Source organism: Myotis myotis, unplaced genomic scaffold (assembly GCF_014108235.1).
Source record: "Myotis myotis isolate mMyoMyo1 unplaced genomic scaffold, mMyoMyo1.p scaffold_m19_p_4, whole genome shotgun sequence".
NCBI classification, from domain to species: Eukaryota; Metazoa; Chordata; class Mammalia; order Chiroptera; family Vespertilionidae; genus Myotis; species Myotis myotis.
In genome coordinates this window covers 9,841,966-9,860,690 of record NW_023416346.1, presented here as the reverse complement: position 1 = coordinate 9,860,690, position 18,725 = coordinate 9,841,966, and the positions used below count along the sequence as shown (strand labels likewise).

General features: G+C 46.7%; 1 protein-coding gene and 1 non-coding gene across 3 annotated transcripts; both read right to left on the bottom strand.

The window, feature by feature from the left end:
* Positions 1 to 1,529: 1,529 nt before the first annotated feature.
* On the bottom strand, positions 1,530 to 9,793 carry LOC118654337 (melanoma-associated antigen D2). 2 transcript variants are annotated; one of them, XM_036305670.1, is made up of 12 exons: positions 9,684 to 9,793; positions 8,105 to 8,178; positions 7,216 to 7,710; positions 6,305 to 6,613; positions 6,121 to 6,184; positions 5,792 to 5,871; positions 5,170 to 5,264; positions 4,393 to 4,472; positions 4,259 to 4,301; positions 3,868 to 3,930; positions 2,659 to 2,773; positions 1,530 to 2,305 (listed from the first exon to the last, which is right to left on the bottom strand). In XM_036305670.1, exons 2-12 carry the CDS (start codon positions 8,147 to 8,149, stop codon positions 1,859 to 1,861), a joined length of 1,836 nt encoding a protein of 611 aa, XP_036161563.1. In that variant the 5' UTR covers positions 8,150 to 8,178; positions 9,684 to 9,793; the 3' UTR covers positions 1,530 to 1,858. The 2 variants fall into 2 exon arrangements, with proteins under 2 accessions (XP_036161563.1, XP_036161562.1); XM_036305669.1 differs by lacking the exon at positions 9,684 to 9,793 and adding an exon at positions 9,061 to 9,153.
* LOC118654905 lies at positions 2,948 to 3,076 on the bottom strand. Its single transcript, XR_004967148.1, has one exon. It is a non-coding gene; the product is annotated as a small nucleolar RNA SNORA11 (small nucleolar RNA).
* Positions 9,794 to 18,725: the final 8,932 nt, after the last annotated feature.

The window sequence follows — 18,725 nt, the reverse complement described above, 5'->3', positions numbered from 1 at the left end:
CATAATGTAAATATCTGATATGCAGGATGTATTTTCATTGTTACACATTGAACATAATTAAAGCATAGTGATTAATCACAAAACAATGTGTAATTATATGTTTTCCGATGGTCTTAGGTGACCCCTGTGAAAGGGTTGTTCGACCCCCCCCAAAGGGGTCGCGACCCACAGGTTGAGAACCGCTGGTCTACATGAAGGGGAAGGCAGCCATTGCTGGGATCTCATTGTCCATAAGGCTGTCCCAGTGATTAGGGGCCTGGTAATCTGACATTTAGATGGTGAGGGCTTCCTGGAGAGAAAAGTCCAAAGAAATACTCCCTTAAAACAGGGCAAATGTAGATCTCTGCCCAAGGACCTTGTGCCTTAGTGGGAAGTGTAGCTGGGAATATACCTTTAACTACACAAGGAGAATTCAGCACCTGGCTCATAGTGCTTTCTACCCCAACTCCTGCCACCAACCCAGTGATTTCACTGTCCACAGATAACCCAACCAACACCCTGGCCTCCCAAGCCAATGACCCCATCTCCAGGAACCAACATCTTTTCTCCCCTTTAACCACCCACTCCTTAAACGTTAGCATTACCCAGAGCTCTCTCTGCTCTGTCTTTTTTTATTGATTTTTTTAGAGAGAGGGAAATGTCGATTGGTTCCCCTTATGTATGTATTCATTGGTTGATTCTTTTTTAAAAATATATATTTTTATTATTGATTTCAGAGAAGAAAGGAGAGGGAGAGATAGAAACATCGATGATGAGAATCATTGATCAGCTGCCTCCCACACACCCCAGACTGGGGATGGAGCCCACAATCCAGGCATGTGCCCTGACCAAGAATAGAACCATGACCTCCTGGTTCATATGTCGCTGCTCAACCACTGAGCCACACCAGCTGGGCGATTGGTTGATTCTTATATGTGCCCTGACTGAGGATTGAACCCATAACCTTGGCATATCAGGATGCTTTAACCAATCGAATTCCTGGTCAGGGCTGCTCTGTCTTCTTAACTACAACCATCTCATTGATAGTCTTCTCCCAGGCGTTACCCTCCCATCTCCTCAGGGACTGGGCATGAATCAGTCTTCAACATCTCCCTCTATTGGCTCCTACCTGTTCAAGCCTCTCTCCCTTCTTTCCCAAGAAAATCCTCATTTGTTCTTGTATCTTCCTTTAGCTACCTACCTCTGTCTCCTTCCTGTCTCCTTCAAATTTCTCAAAAGGAGAGTCTATACTTGATGTCGTCTCCTCTATCTCTGCTCTCTGCTCCAGACTTACCCATTTCAGCGCTCTTCTTCAAAGTGTGTTTTCTGTGCCTACAATCCCCATGACTCTGCACCCAACCACAATCCTGCCTGCCCTCTAAACTAGAGATGAGGCCCAACCCATCCCAGAGTAGCATGCTAATCTCGCTCCCTTGAATCTAACAATGTCACCTCAAACTAAGCACAGATTGAGGTGGAAACTTTTCCAATTCATTTTTAAATGTAGTACCAAAATGTTACAGCCCATCCCCACAAAAAAAGCAATAAACTCAGAAATGGCAAATAGATTTAATATAGTGTGTCAAATTCAATTGATTGATAGTGACTGCCTAGAGTGCTGTGTTGAGTACATTTCTGAGGATGCACCCTGGCATGAAGAGAAAGGCTGCTGGGATTAGCAATATCTGAAATCACAAGTAAAAGAAAATTAGAAAGTCAACTGATAGCCACCAAACAGGAAGGAATACAATGTCAAAAGCAGTATTTTCCCACACTCTCCGTATGGTCCTCCGACCTTGGCCTTCCTATAACCACCCAGCTCATCCCATCCCTAAGAGCCCTGGCTGCCCTCACTGAATCTAAACATATACCTGAAATCTCACTTATAGGAAAAACCACAGGCACCAGAGCTACCACTGCTGTTGGCACCAGTTCCACTGAGGCCAGAGAAGAGCCCAAACGTGAGAGTGGTGGGCAGGCTGGCACTGGCACCGAAGCTGCCACTGGCGCTGGCACTGGCGCCGGCGCTGGCGCTGGCACCGGCACTGGCACCGGCACTGGCACCAGTGCTGGCACCACCACTCTCTTGGGCTTTGGCTTTAGCTTCAGCTCCCGCCTGGATCCGGGCTTTGGCCCAGGGTCCAATATCAGCTTCGTCCCAGTTGCAGGGCCCAGCAGCATTCTCAGAGCCAAGCCCAATGCCCATTCGAGCTCTAATCTCAGCTCTCGCCTTGGCTTCAGCTGCAGCCTCAGCTGCAGCCTTAATATCTGCTTCCATCGCCTCTCGGTACTGAGCTGCCCATTCCTTGGGATCCTTCTTTTGTACCTGAAACAGAAATAACAACCCTCAAAAGGACCGGAATCTGAGAGTGGAGTACCTACTAGATTCTAGACAACATGCTACACGCTGTATACAGTAGCAATACAATAAATACTTCTAGTAATTATGCAACTAGTATCCCATCTCTGCCCTGACATTAGCTCTGTGACCTCAGTGATCCCGAGTTTTCTCATCTGCAGGAGGACACCACCATGTTAGTCATAAGGATTAAATGATTCAGCTAAAGTGTTTGGTGCACTAAGAGAGGCTTCAGAATATTCATATATAAGCTGCAGGCTGCTCTGCCCACAGCCTACCCATGCTCTTGATATGCCAAGTTTGGGTAGTTCTCCAATTACCTTGCAGGCAAACTTGAGGACTTTCATCTTGCTGGTCTCATGGTAGGAGCGCAGGCCCCAGAAGAACTCATACTCAGGGGGATTGCTGTTAGGGACTCGGGCATAGTCCAGGTACCTTGAAAAGATAGGTTCGAAGCCTTTACGTCTAAGACCACCCATGGCCCACCCATGCATGGGCTGGGCAGGCTCTAGGTAGCACCTTCCCCACTAAATACTGAAGCTTTTCTTCCAGCATTGAGCCCTGTTCCATCCCTCCTGCCCAGCAGCCATGTGAAGGCACAGGGGGGAAATATGTAGGGTGCTTGTGCACAGGAAGGCCACACATTTGGTGCCCCTTGTCACAGTGACCCCAGTTCCTATTGGGTGTGTTGTAAACAGAGGAGCCATTTCTTCAGGCAACCTGCTCTGAGCACACCCCGCCGCAGCGTCTCATCTGTGGCCTGGGACAGTCCACCACAGAAAAGGGCTGTAAAGGGAAGACAGTCCACCAAGAGCAGCGTACTCCATACACACTCCCGACTGTGTGTGCATGTGTGCTAGTGCAACCTTGTGAGTGCGCATTTGTTTCCCCAGGATGAGGATAAGGTGGGCCCCTGGCCAGAAAGGCAGGAGGGCTGGGCTCCAGGCCTGAATGGGCCCCTTACCGGCTGGGGCCATGCTCAGACTTCTGTCTCTGAGCCCCAGGTTTAGCAACTGAAAATGGAGCTGGGATGACAGCACCTACTCTGCAGGGTAGTTATGAAAATGAAATGAGATGGTACATGTCAAGTCCCCAGCGCAGTAGCTAGCTGCCTACAGCTCCTATTTTATGATTGAAATTATACTATTTTAAAATTGAAATTAATTGCTACGAAGCCCTGGTTGGCATGGTAAAAAGAACCAACGCATTGGGACCTGAATCTTAAAATCTTCAATTTGCTACCTGTGTAACCATAAGCAAATGATTTCAACACTCTGAGCCTCAGTTTCCTCCTGTATGCAAAGCTGGTGATGACAATCCCTCCCTTATAGAACTGCTCTGGGGCATATGTGAGAGTACATGTAATGGGTCAAGGAATATGTGCTCTTGTTGCCTCTATCACCTTAAAAACAAGCTCCCACCAGCACATACACACACATACAAGCACACATGCACCCATCATAGCTCTATCACCCAGTTCTAAAATAGGCAAAATGTATGGCACACACCAACAGCAGATGGACACTTACTTCTGCTTCACAAACTCATCGGTAATGAGCTTCTTCACGTCCCCAAAAAGTGAGTGATGTATACTGACAGCAAAGAAAGAGATAAATAAATAAAATGAATGAATGAATAAATAGATAAAAGGGGCCATAGCACTTCCCAGATGTGTGCAGAGGCGTTTCCAATGTGGAAGAGAGATTTCTGGTACAAGGAAACACCATAGAAATTCAAGAGGCAGTAAGCTCAAGGGAACAGAGTTCAGGACCATTTCCCCATCCACCCAGGTCAGAGTCATGGGCCCAGTCCAACACCCCCGCCCGCTCCACCAGACCACCAGGCTGATGCGATCCTGGGACCATCCTCTCTTGCCAAAGGACAACACGGACAGCAAGTGCTGAGAGAGCCCAATCATACCCAGGGCGCAGCCCCAACTTGCGCAGCACCTCCCAGATGACAGCTGCAAGGGGAGGCAAGAGGAGAGGGACAGAAAATGAACATGTGGAATTCTGACCATGGCCACCCATTCAGCTGCATGCTCAGCCACTCACCCTCGCTGGACCGATTCCCATTCATGAAGATGATGCTAAGAAGCACCATGAGGAGACCCAGCTTGGGGGAGTCCTTGGTTCTAGGGGAACAATAGGACAGAGAGAATGTTTAGGTCCTGCAGCCATCTGCAAAAAACACACCAGCCAGCTCACTAGGCTAGCCTCTCCCAGATTCCTCAGGTATGGGAGAGTTCTGCCCAGTCTATGCTTCAAGCTCCACGTGACCCTGGGCAAGACACTTAGACCCCTGAGCCTCAGTCTCCTGTCCAGTGAAACGGGAAATCACATCCTCTCCTCCCCGGGCTGCTGAGAGGACAGAAGAAATCCCCCCAACAGAGTTAGACCCTGGCACTCCGCCAATGCGAGGCCCTTCTTCCTCTCACAGGCCCCTCAGCCACCAGAAAATTCACAGCCACCGGTGCTCCTGCCCTTCGAGCAGCGTGACCCACCCACACCAGGAAGGCCTCCCGTGAGAACCACTCTATCAAGACCAGCAGGAGGAGACAAGCAGTGACAGGGCTGCCTTCCTGGGAAGCTTCTGGACAGACAGACAACCTGACAGTAGGACTGCCCCACCCAGGCTTTGACACCCTTCAGTCCATCATAACCAGGCACAACTTTTGTGGGTAGGGTTCCAGCTACATGCGGGGGCTGGAACAGGCTTTCAGGCCTGTCTTTCCTGACTCTCTAAGGAAGTGTGGGACAGAAGACAGGGATGGGGTAGTGCCATGGACAAAAGCAGAAGCCTCCCTCCCACCCAGCCCTTTCCCAGCTTACGTTCCCAGTATGCCTGCATCAGTGGGTTCCAAGGTGCTGAGAAGAATGTACAAGTGGTCATTCTTATCAATTTCCTTCAATTGGATCCCAAATACCTGTGGATGGGGAGGAAAGCTTGTGAGATCATCAAATTCAGCTTCTTGAGCATCCCACAGCTCCCCATGTACCTAGGGTGTGTGTGTGTGTGTGTGTGTGTGTGTGTGTGTGTGTGTGTGTGTGTGTAAGACCGGTGAGTTAATGCATGTAAGCACTTAGCTATGAGGCCAGCACACAGCAAACAGGCAACAAATGTGCTATTGTTATCTACATCGTCCTTGTGATTAGTAGGACTCTAGGGAGACTGTGAATGTGAATGAAAACGAAGAGGTGAGCATCTGGAATACATTCCAGGACATGTCCAGCAGCAGACAGAAGTCAGGACTAAGTTGAGTCCTAGCTGTGCTTTTACCACTGACTTGTTGTGTGACTTTTGGCAAGTCTATACACCTCCCTAGGTCACTGTCTGCCCAGTGATGGGACTGGGCTTAGTGAATCTCTATGGTCCCTCCCCGAAGGGACATGTACACCTTTGTTTAATTCAAGGCTTCCCCATTGTGTCCATCCCCCAGGGCTGCCCCTTCACCTTCTCCAAGGAATAGCCTGCTCGTTCAATGATTTCAGGGTACACATCAGTGTATTCTTTGATGATGTCCTTCAGCATGTCTGCAAGGGGAGAGTGTTGCGAGCACCTGAGCTGAAGTGAAGCCAGGTGGCCCCCATACCCAAACTATAGACCCTTTGCCTACTCTGCTGTTGGTGACATAAACCGGTTTTGAGCTAATGAACAGAGATGCTCGCACTGCCAAATTAGAACGGTGGGAGGACAGAAGTAGGAACAGAAGAGCAAGGGATGTCCCCAGCACAGAGGGGGTGGAGGGTAGAACTAGGGGGAGGGAGTTAGTAGGACTCTACCTGCGCGCTTGATAGGAATCTTTGTCTGGTCTTTAGCCAACAGGTACTTCACCAACTCGTTTGCCTAGGAGAGGAGGAAAAGGTATAAAGGTCAAAAAACATTTGCAGAAGGCTTGAAAGGTTAGCAGACAAGAAGGCAAGCAAGGCAGTGGCTAAGGCTGAGTGCAAAGGACAGTGTTCTTACCCTCCCTTGCAAAAGGGCCACATCCCGAGATGGTGGTGCTTCAGGCTCTTCGGATGCCTGGAGCTTGGCAGCTCTGCGGCGAGCCTTGCCCCTACGGGCCTTAGGCGACCTCAGGGAGAGCAAAGCTCTCCGGGCCCAAGCAGCCAAGCGAGTCCTTGATGCCCTGCGGGCCCAAAAGGCTATGGGGCCCCTTGAAGCCCTGCGGGCCATGGAGGCCATTAGGGCCTTTGAGACCCTTCGGCCACCTGTGGTTCCAGAAGCCTGACTCTGATCACTGCTGCCCTCCTCTTCCCCATTCAGATGCTTCACCTGCATCAACAGAGAGGAAGCACAACGGCGCCAGATGAAGCAGATGGACCTTTTTCCTCGTTCTCTCTCTTCCAGAAACCCCCTTTCATCCAACCCCTGTAGTAACAACCTGACTCACTAGACATTGGCCATGTTGAATCTTGGGTTTGTCTTTCACTGGCTTCCAAGCAAGAGTTTCATCACTGAATCAGACCAGGAACCACCCAAGGGTGGAATCTGAAGCTTCTCCTCTTCCTCCATCTACCACTGGCTCTGCTCCTACCAACCTGGACAGCTTCATTCTATCAGTCTGGGAGTCCACTTCCTTCTCTATAAAACTGGATTACTTTTGGGATTTAAGAGATAAGCTGTGTAAATGTGCTAGCTCAAAGCCTAACACATGGTAGCTACTATGTCAACATAAACTGCATTACATTCAGATTACAGTTGTGTATTCCTGTCTCATCTTCCCCCAAATCTGTGAGCTCTCTAAAGATGGGAATTGCATCACATTCCCCATAGCCTTGATAAGCACAGGAAACTTTCTATATGTTTGCAGAACAAATGAACCAACTTAGAGAAGAGGAATTGAAAGGCAAGGACAGTTACTGAAGAAGTCTTACCTTTCGGGCTTTCTTGGCCTTGACCTTGGGCCGAGTATCCTGATTCTCCTGAGCCTGGGCTACTGTGCCCTCAGGCTCAGGTTCATCTGCCTTCGGAGCCTGAGAGGCATCAGCCTCAGTCTCCTGGGCCTTTGTATTGACCTTAGTATCAGCCACACAGCTGACCTTTTTGGTCTCAGTGGCAGGAGCTGTCACAGCCTGAGGGTCAGCCTTCTGCACCTTGGTGTCAGCTGCTGGACTCTTCTTTTCAGCTGCCAAATTCTGGGTATCAGTCAGCTTAGTGGTAGATGACTCCTTAGTGTCAGCTGCCTTGGGAGTTTCTGGGGCCTTTGAGACCTCTGCGGCCTTTGAGACCCCTGCAGCTTTTGAGACCTTCTCGGACTCAGAGACCTCTGGTGCCTTTGAAGCCTTTGGTGTCTCTGAGACCTCCAAGTTCTGGGTCACTGTCAATACGGTTTGCGCCTTCAAGTCGCTTTCCTTTTCTGAAGTTTCAGCCTGCAAGAGAAAGCAGGGAAGCTCACGGGACTTCTCCCCACCCACAACCAGGCAAATCGCTCCCAAATCCCAGGCCTTCATTTCTCTGACCTATACGAACCCCTACTTGCAGCATGCTCTGAGTACCTCAGCCCAGCAAGGCACCCCCTTCCTCTGAACAGGAACTGATGGCGGAAGAGGGATGCACCTGTCTTCTCTTCTTCCTCCCTTCCTCCATCCATCCTTCTTTCTTCCTTCCCATCCTTCCTCACTCCCTCTACTGGGGTGGGGGACACCCAGGCAGGGAAGTGGGTGGAGAAGGACAAGGATAGAAGGGGAGGTACCAAGGGATTTGAGGCAGCAACAGGGGCTGAAGGGGAAAAGCAGACAGGGGGAGGACAGGAGGAGGTCTCACCTGGGAGCGGGTTGGACCCGTACCAGTCTCGCTTGTGTCAGACATGTCTCAAGTTGGCCTGGCAAGAGCTGAGCCTGAAAGAGAGAAGGCCTGGGTCAAGGGGAGAATCCACTGAACGTCCTCTCTGCTGTTCTGCTGGGAGACTAATCCTCACCTTCCCTAGGGCCCCTATCCCAAACCCCTCCCCCACCCCCAACGACTCTGTTTTCAGATTCTGTAATCCACAGCGTCGAGGTCTCAATTCTCTGCAGCCGCACCCTCCCCTTTTCCAGGAAGATGTGCCAGCGCGGCAGCTCTGAGGACCCCGCCCCTTTTCCCAGTGCACCCACCCCCCAGCCGCAGGTCGACAGTGCGCATGCGCGTCCGCTGCAAGCCCCATCTCAGCCCCGCCCGCTTTCCCAGCACAAGCCCTCTCTTTGATGTCCATCGTGCGCATGCGCATTGGGCAGCTGGCCGGCTCGGTGCGGGCCCTTCTCTGCACGCCCCTTTCTAACGATCCATAGTACGCATGCGCAATAGTCGAGGACTCAGTCCGGTACCCTTTCCCAGCACACGCCTCCCTCCAGGTCCGCAGGAGCAGTAGGTCCCGCCCCCTCCCCAGCGAGCCTCCTTTTTCAAATTGTCACACTGTCCGGTGGTCCCGGCTCCTCCCCTACTCACACGCAGCCCGAGTACACAGTACCGCCTGGTCCCGCCCTTTTTCATAACACGCCCCCCTCCAAACAGGCCAAGCACATCTTGGTTCTGCCCCTTCCCTGAAACACCCCCTCCTCAAATCAGTATCGAGCTAGTGATTCCGTCCCGGGCACAGCCAAACCGGGTCCAATCCCCTCCCTTCCCAGCCGGATGGATCCAGAGCAATCCGGTCCTTCGGGCAGGTTTTCTCGAGATTCCCCAGAGGGTGGGGCTGACCCCTACCGGGCTCCGATCCAGAAGAGGGCCCCGCTGCTACTCACCTCGTCCTCCTACAATTCCAGAGTGCGTCCACTCTCTCCGAGCCCCTCCGAAACTCGGAGACTGCCCTCCCCCCTCCCGGCCGGAAGTGGTCCCGCCCCTTTCCGCCTCCCTAGGGGGCCTCGGTCTCAACCAGTCTGCCCTTCCCCCACTCCCTGCTCTTCATTCCTTAAACCCCCCTCCGTATTCCCTCTGCCTTGCTTCCTGCTCCCTATTCCCCAACGCATTCCCTATTGACCCCCATGGAACTCTTTATTCCCCTTCTTACATCCCCCTCCGTGTTACCTCTGCACCCCTTTCCCCCGTATTCCTTAACCCTTCTCTGCATCCCATATTTTCTTCTCTGGATTTGCACTTCCCCTCAGTATTCCCCTTCATATTCCCTGTCCGCCATCCAACATGCCCGGCTCTCCGTTTTTCTCTCCCTTCTCCGCTAGTCTCTGCTCCCCAGTCCGTGCAGCCTACTATTCTCTAAGTTCTCCTGGTTGCCTACATGCCACGCCAGGTCACTCCTCGCACAGCTGCAGGGATGCAGTCATAATTGCCCACCTGCCTGGCTACAGGTTCGAGGGAGCTGGAACCACCGTGTGGCTGGCCAGGAAACCCCAATCTCAGCGTCCCTCACCTTGTCCTCGAGTGAGTCCGGGATGCGTCTGCCCTCTCTGAGTCCCTCTCGAAGTCTCAGCCTCCTGGACTACAGCAGCAGCCAGCCCAGCCCAGCCCAGCCCCTTTCCGCAGCCCCCTGCCACCCCCCTTCTCCTTCCTCGGGGGTGGGGCAATGAGGCCCCGCTCAGGGTTGTCTGACGCCAAAGCTCGTGTTTATGCCACTGTACCAGGCTCGGTCTGAAGCCCTTCCAACCAAAACCACTCCCTCAAAGCAATTCATTCATTGAATGTATTTATTTTTATATCTTTATTCTTTCTTATTACAAAGGTAATGTGTTGTTGTGAAAATTCAAATAATGCAGAAATATTTAACATACCAATGAAAGGCTATGCTTATCTCCCAGAAATAACCGCTACTCACATTTTGATATACATTCTTCCAGATTTTTTTCTGTTGCATATATTAATTTGGGTTTTTTGCCCACAAAGGGGACACTATATCTACTGTCCTGAGACCTGTATTTTTTCCAGTTATATACTCTAGTCGATTTTCCACATTGCACATTTTTTTGACAGCTGCATAAATTTATCTTGTATAGATGTCCCATAATTTATTTAACCAGTCCAGGATACATGAACATTTATATTGTCCCCCCTCCTTTTTTTTTTTTTACTATTACATGCTACAAGGAGCATCCTTGTATTTGTATTGAACTTTTGTTGTTGTTGTTATTTATGGTATTTTTTTGGCTGACTCAAATGCCACAAAAAAAGTCTTCCATTTTGAGACAAAATTCGTCAACTTATTCTCAAAAGGTACATGGAATAGCATCCCCACCAAATGATATCTCTCATACGTTTGTGTGTCACATATATTACAAATATTTGTCATGTTATTTATGATTGTCTTTGCTATACAAAAGGGTTTAATTATTATGCAGTGAAATGTATCAGGTTTTCCTTTATCACAACTGGAGTCTCCTTCATGCTTAGTGGTGCTTTCCTGCTCCCTATTCCCCACTGTTTTATTCCAAGCACTTTTATGGCTTTATTCTTTACATTTAAGTGTTCGATCATTGCAAATTTTGTTCTGTATAAGGATTCATCTCTTCCAAATCATGGCAAGCCTTAAATGCCAAGATAAAGGCTTTGGTTTTGATCCTGAGAGCACTGAGAGATTATTGAAGGGTTCTAGGCTTGGATATGGCATAGACTTAAGTTTTAGAGAGAACACCCTTGCCGCCTAACCCATAAGGAGCATGGATTAGATGACTTCCTGGAAAGAGGGACAGTAATCATCCAGATAAACGATTGTGGTTTGACCTAGAGTGGTAGCAGTAAAGGTGGTGAGAAGTGATTGAATTCAGAAGATCTTAAAAATAAAAAATAAAAAAAGCAACAAGACTTTATGAATAATTAGATGTGGAGAAAGGGGTGAGGAAAGTGTCAAAGGGAACTCTTGGAGATCTGACTTGAGAGATCAAATGTGTGGATGGTAACCCCTTTCACTGATATATGGAATATGAATGTAGGGGGAACTAAGCATTGATTTGGAGGTATCTGTGGGATATCTGAGTGGCAATGTCCCACAGGCAGTTGAATATACATGTCTGAAGTTCAGTAAAGAGTTTTGGCTGAGGTTATAGAACTAGGAATCATCAATGTATGAATGGTCCTTTAATCTATGGGGAAGGGCAAGAGTACCTGGGAAGAATGTGTAGCCTTAGAGGGGGCCCAGGGAAGAGCGCTAGAGACCAGCAGCAGCTACTCTATAGGTGGAGGGAAAGGAGCCTGTGAGAGAGACGGATAAGTAGCGACCACGAAGAAAGGGAGAAAGGCTGGAGAAAGCCGTGTCACCAAACCAAAGGGAGAGAATGTTTCAAAAGGAGGGAAGGGTCAGTAGTGTTGAATGCTACCAAGAGGTCAAGAAAATGCCTGAAAAAATGTCTAGGGTTTTACTAATCAGGTAGTGGTCTGGTCTCTGGTGACTTTGGAAGGGATTATTTCAGTAGGGATTTGTAGCATAGGTTGCTAATTGATTACCCCCAAATCCCTTCTCCTCCCCCTCCTTAGTAATAAAATATCTAATTTTTAGCTGGACACATAGCCTTCTGGAATTAAATGGATGAGGGCAAGCCCAGCCAACGTGGCTCGGTGGTTGAGTGTTGATCTATGAACCAGGAGGTCACGTTTTGATTTCCTGTCAGGGCACATGCCTGGGTTTCGGGCTTGATCCCCCAGCGTGGGGTGTGCAGAAGGCACCCGATCAATGATTCTCTCTCATCATTGATGTTTCTCTCTCCCTCTCCCATCCACTCTGAAATCAATAAAAATATCTTTTTTAAAAAATAGAGTAGGACGAGGGTCACACCCTAAGAATAGTGGAGTAGTAAACTAAAAAGAATCTGGATCTCTAACAATTTCTTGGTGCCACCCTACCAGCTTTAGACTACCTACCTCTGGATTTCTTTTAGGTGAGATAAATACATGTATGTCTTCTTTAAGCCATTGTTATTTGGGAGTCTGCCATGCAGCAGTTTCCTGATTGAAGTGGGTTGAGATGTGAATGGCAGGTGAGGTGTTCATGACAATGACTGTAGACTACTCTTTTCAAGACGTGCCTCAGCCCCCCAAAAAGAAAAAAAGAGACCAGAAATGCCTCTGCCTAATTTCAAGGCTTTCCAAAAATCTAGCCCTAACTAGTTTTCCAACCTTTTTCTTGCTGTTTTTCTGACCACTATCTATATATTCCAACCAAGCAAAACAACTATTATCAGATTGCCCTGCCTTCTCTTGCTTTAGAACCTTTGCTCACATGATTTCTTCATCATGGAACACACTCTGTGACATCTACCTTCTGTTTCAACCTCCACCATTTTTAAATTCCGCACATTTCAAGTAGCCTTTGGGATCGTGGAGTAACTTTCAAGGAATGCAGACTCGGGACCTTAGGAGATAATGGATGCAAGGGACTCAGGCAAAAGCTCAGTCCAAGTCCATTTGAGGGGCATTTCCAAAGATTTTCAAAGCCAAACTTCCCAGTCCCCTCTCAGTGCCACCACCTTTGTAACACAATATTATAACCACCCTTACCTGATGTCCTGGGGGGTCAGAGAACAGGGAGAAAACTTGAGAGAAAAAAAGACAAGCCCAGCCAACTTAGGGCAGTGCTTGAGAGTCGACCTATGAACCAGGAGATCAAGGTTCCATTCCTGGTCAGGGCACATGCCCGGGTTGCGGGCTCAATCACCGTTGTGGAGAGTGCAGAAGGCAGCCAATCAATGATTCTCTCTCTCCCTCTCCCTTCCTCTCTGACATCAATAATATTTTTTAAAAAAGAAAAATGTGCTCACAATCTTCACCCTTTGACCAGACCTTTGACCTCCTCCCCCTTATAAATTCTTGGAATCTTTTTTTTTTAAAAAAAAATTTTATTGACTTTTTACAGAGAGGAAGGAAGAAGGATAGAGAGCTAGAAACATCAATGAGAGAGAAACATCGATCAGCTGCCTCCTGCACACCCCCTACTGGGGATATGCCCGCAACCAAGGTACATGCCCTTGACCGGAATTGAACCTGGGACCTTTCAGTCCGCAGGCTGACGCTCTATCCACTGAGCCAAACCGGTTAGGGCAAATTCTTGGAATCTTTTGACCTTCAGCGTCTACCCATAAACTCTGAAGAACCTAGATAACTGAGTCCCAGACTGGTTTCCAGCAGCCATAAATCAGCAGGCAAATACCCGAGATCATGTAGATCCTACATATCAACTAAGGGAAAAGATGAAAAGCTAATTTATCACAGGCAGCTCTGTTCAGAAGATAAGGAAAGACAGAGTATCAGGGGATGAAAGTGCCTAATCCCAGGACATCCAAGATTTCAGAAGCCTGGAGCTTAAATAAGAAACCCAGAATATCCTCACTACCAATCCTCTTCTAACACATTTCCCTTGTCCCAAACTACACAAAATCAGTAAGGCTAAGAGCAGGTGGTAATAGTTTCCTTCCAAGGTTTCCTACCACTTCTTTGGGCATTTAAGTCATACAGCACAGGGCCTCAGACTTTCCTGTGCTTCATATTTCCTCAGCCATCCCCATGATTGGGAAAGGCCTAATTGCCCCTCTCCAAGGCCCCACTCCTCATCACTGTTGGGCCCTTTCTCCCCCCCCCCCAACATACAGTGGGTACAGCTCCCCCTCCTTTCCATTTCCAGACTCCTATGTCCTCTCTTGAGCTTGGTAGAATCTCATTTTTTCCTCCTTTTATGTGCAGGGCAATTAAATTAATTTTGTATCCTCTAAGCTCTGAGGGCTATTATTCCACAGCAAAAAAAATGACTACATGTTAAACTAAAGGCACATTGTCCATAGATAAGAAAACCAGCTACAGCCCTAACCGGTTTGGCTCGGTGGATAGAGCATCAGCCTGCGGACTGAAGGGTCCCAGGTTCGATTCCGGTCAAGGGCATGTGCCTTGGTTGCAGGCACATCCCCAGTAGGGGGTGTGCAGGAGGCAGTTGATCAATGTTTCTCTCTCATCGATGTGTCTAACTCTCTATCCCTCTCTCTTCCTCTCTGTAAAAAATCAATAAAATATGTTTAAAAAAAGAAAAGAAAAGAAAAGAAGAAAAGAAAAGAAAAGAAAAGAAAAGAAAAGAAAAGAAAAAAGAAAAGAAAAGAAAACCAGCTACCCACTTTTGGACCAATACTCCTTCTCCCCTGCTCTTTGCACATTGAGTTCTTCCTCAGCACACATTTGTGAAGTACATTCAAACCATTCAACAGACACTGAACACCAACTATGTATAAGGGACCTAGTGAATGACAAAGAAATGACTTGAATCCCATCAGGGTGATGTCAGATACTAGAGCCTTCACCACTACGCTCTACTGCCTCCAATGTTTTAAGTCCCAGCATATCCTTTCCAACTCTCTTCATAAACATATGTGAGGTACATTACAGTATGAATTTCTTCTGTGGAGGCAAGTCTAACTGGATATCCACATACACATTTTGATATTGTCATAAAGTGTCATAAGATATATAATCATTTTGTTGTTGTGAGATAAACATAATTTTTAAAGATTTTATATTTATTAAAGTAATGTGTGTACATGGCAATAAATCAAACAGGACAGAAGAGCCTATGATAAAAACCAAAAGTCCCCTGCCTTGACCCTCCCCTTCTCCATCCTACTCTCTCAAAACAAACTTTTAACTGTTCTTGTTTTTATTCTGCTGACTGTTCCCTTCACAACTCTAGATAATATGTATATACTTTGTTTCTTGGTTTATAAAATTTAGACAATGGCCTATTGATTCCCCAGTATGGCAATGAGAATTTTGTTGATGTACGCTGCCTTACTTTTCCATTCACTCCACTGCTGTATTTAACACGGAGATTTCTTTTTGTTGTCTTTTATTATTTTCATATGGGAAAAAGCGCCCTCAAACCTCCATTCTTTATGCCACCCATTTTTAACAGATAATGTGGACTGCCCACTTTTTAGGACAAGGATATCAGGGCCACTGCCCTCCCCATGCCAATTCAATGAGCCACATTGTCAGATTCATCTTTCCTTTACATGGTCCAGGCTATTAACATTTACATCTTGTTCTGCAGCCATGGCCAGGTTTTTCGTGCTTTGCTCCAGGTTGACTCTCAAACATGAAAACCAATAAACAACACCTACAGTATCATTACTATGTAAATATCTTTCAAAATCCAGCGAAGTTGTGAGCCAGGAATACACTTCCTTCTCTTCAAATCCAACGTCACAATTTTTGATCCTCTCAAAGAAGACTGTTTCCACCATCAAGATCAAAAGGAATCTCAATTATATTCCATCAGCTTCTTATAATCATTTTATATTTTATTTTGCTTTATATTTGCTTTATATTTTGCTTTTTATTATTTTCTTTTTTTAATATATTTTTACTAATTTCAGAGATGAATGGGGAGAGAGAGAGAGAAACATCAATGATGAGAAAGAATCATTGATCGGCTGCCTCCTACACACCCCACACTGGAGTTCGAGCCCGCAACCTGGGCATGTGCTCTGATGGGGAATCAAACCATGTCCTCCTGGTTCATAGATCGATGTTCAACCACTGAGCCACGCTGGCAGGGCCTATTATTTTCTTATGGGGTGGGGAGAGAGAGAGAGAGAGAGAGAGATTCTAAAAGTCTTTTTTTTCCTTGAATCATTGGCCTGCATTTTATTCATTCATTTAACAAATATTTATTGAGTGTCTACTATGGACCAAGGCACTGTTCTAGAAGCTGAGAATATATCAGTGAGGAATACACACATTCTTACTCCCATGGAACTAATATTCTAGTGAGGGGAGAAAGAGGAAAAAAAAAAAAATATATATATATATATATATAATGTTGAAATGTGATAAATGCTATGGAGCAAAATAAATCCGTGTAAAGGGATGGGGAATGCCAGAAATGGTGGAAGTTACTGCCATTTTAAATAGGTTGGTCAGAGAAAGACTCGGAAAAGGTGAGAGAACCTGGGGAAAGAACATTCCAAACAGAAAGAACAGTCAGTGTGAAGGCCCTGGAATGGGAGTGAGCCTGGCATGTTTGTTTTTTCTCATGCCTGCCATTTTTGAAGAACATAAAGGTCAGGGTTGCCAGAGTAGTGGAGGAAGGCAAGGAAGGAAGGAATAGCAAATGAGGATAGATAAGTAATGGGACTTATAGGGCCTGTAAGCCACAGTGGATTCCACAGGAGGGATTTTTTTTCAATGACAGTTTATATTCAGTATGATTTTGTATTAGCTTCAGGTGTACAGCATAATGTTTAGACATTTATATACTTGAAAAAAGTGTCATTCCCCCCTCCCCCGCCATGATATTTTCAGTATCCACCTGGCACCATACATAGTTTATTATTTCATTTATATGTGGAATCTAAAGGAAAATATAAAAGAACAAACAAAACAGAAACAGACTCATAAGTACAGAGAACAGACTGATGGTTGACATAGGCGAGGGGTGTTGGGGGCCTGGAGAAAAGGGTGAAGGGATTGAGAAGTACAGATTGGTAGCCACTACATAGTCATGGGGATGTAAAGTACAGCATAGGAAATAGGAGGGTTTGGAGCAGAGTTAGGAGAGGATCTGGCTTGGGTTTTAAAAGAATCCCTCTTGTTGTAGAAATATACTGGCTGGGGAGGGGCGGGGGCAACAAAGAGGGAAGCAGGAGGACCAGTGAGGAGGCTCCTGCAATGGTAATTGCTTGGGTTGGAACCGCTGTTTCCTGGGTTTGCTGTTCTGGGCACTTGCTCTGGAGATTCTTCTTGGGCTTTGGAAAACTAACTTCTAATGTGCTTTTGACAAGTTATCCTTCATTTTTCTCTCTTCCCTCCGTCTAGAGTTCCTATCATTCAGACGTTAACCTGCTGGATTAATCTCTATCTCAAATTTTCTTTCATTCATTGTGTTTCTTTAGTTTTTGCCCTACATTCTGGGAAATTTCCTTAATATTACTTCCCAGACCTTCTGTTAATTTGTTTTTAATTTCAGCAACTTCTTTTCCATTTTAAGGAGTCTTTCTCTTCTCTGACTGCAGCTATTTTGTGGCCTCTAGTTCTTGTTTCACTCATGTTATCTTCTTGGTTTTGTTGAAAATATCTTTTTTTCCCTGAAAGTCTCTTTTGTTTCCAAAATTCCAAAATCGCTCTATTTGTTTCTTTTAATCATGTTGCAGGTCCCCTTAATTTTTCTGAGAATGTTTGGTTATCTCTTCCTAGTTAAGGGGAAAGGTAGCCAATGTGGGTTTCTCTGCTACTGTATAATCAAGGCTATTTTCTAGCTCGGGCTCTCCCCCATGAGAAAGTTCTGATAGGAAATTTAGTGTAGACTTGAAGGAGGTGGCAACAGACAGATAATGAGTCGACCAAATACCAGAATGAGAAGGCTTTGTTCTGTGGTATCAAATGCCATAGAACAAGTCGGAGTGTTCCCTACACAGTTTGCAAAATGTCATTAGAGATTGTGCTGAAAGTAAGTGCTGTAGCTGCATGTGCCCTATGTGGGTGGAAAAGGTAGGGGATAGAGGTTCTGATTGATGCTGATGTCCTGTGTGCGGAACTTTGAGAAATTTCCACTTTCTCAGCTCTGTTCCCCACCGTCACCTCCCACAGTACCAACAGACACAGTCCAGGGTATCTCTTGATTCCCAGAGACAGACTGATGAATAGCAACCTGGCATTACCCAACCTCCCTCCCACCTAGGTCTCTGGAAGGAAAGGGGGTGTCCCATACTTTTTTAAAAAATGTTTTTATTGATTTTTAGATAGAGAGGAAGGGAGAGGAAGAGAGAGATAGAAAGAAACATCAATCGGCTGCCTCCTGCACGCCCCCTACTGGGGATCGAGCTTGCAACCTGGCTATGTGCTCTGACCGGGAATCAAACTGGGACCTCTTGGTCCATGAGACCACGCTCAATCCACTAACCCACACTGGTCAGGCACATCATATACTTTATATATCAATCAGGTCTTATCCCACTCTAGTCCTAGCAGCTGATATTTACTGAACACTTACCATGTACCAAGCACTCCAAAAATAAAGCCTCAATTTTCATAGCAACTTTATGAAGTGGGTGCTATTATTATCCTCATCTTATAGGTGAGGAAACGGAGGCTACAGAGCAGTTAATTAACCTCAATATTATAGTCAGTAAGTGGCAGAACTGAGATTCAAATCCAGATGGTCTGAATCCAGTACTTCTATTTGGAACCACTCTGTTATATTCCCAGTCTTGCCCAAGCTTGTCTTGGCCACTGACTATTCTGGAGACTGTAAGTCTCATGCCTGTGGGACCCCTAATTTTTATGGGACCCTAAGTAAGTCCCTCCTGTCTCCAGGTTAAAGTCAGAGCCAACAAGGACCAGGATTGTGGCCTTGCCCCACCAACCCCTCTCTTATATCTGCTACCTTTTTAAGATGATCAATGTTAACTGACCTTTCTCTGGCCTTAGTTACTGGGCTCCTGTGGATGTTTATAGGAAAGAAAACCCCACCCTGAGCCAACATAGCAAA

Excerpts from the sequence above, each read along its gene's own strand:
- LOC118654337 (XM_036305670.1), bottom strand. The coding sequence starts at position 8,149 with ATGTCTGACACAAGCGAGACTGGTACGGGTCCAACCCGCTCCCAG. Across the intron at positions 6,614-7,215 it reads AGGCCAAGAAAGCCCGAAAG|GTGAAGCATCTGAATGGGGA; the intron begins GTAAGACTTCTT and ends CTGTTGATGCAG. Across the intron at positions 6,185-6,304 it reads TGGCCCTTTTGCAAGGGAGG|GCAAACGAGTTGGTGAAGTA; the intron begins GTAAGAACACTG and ends CTCCTCTCCTAG.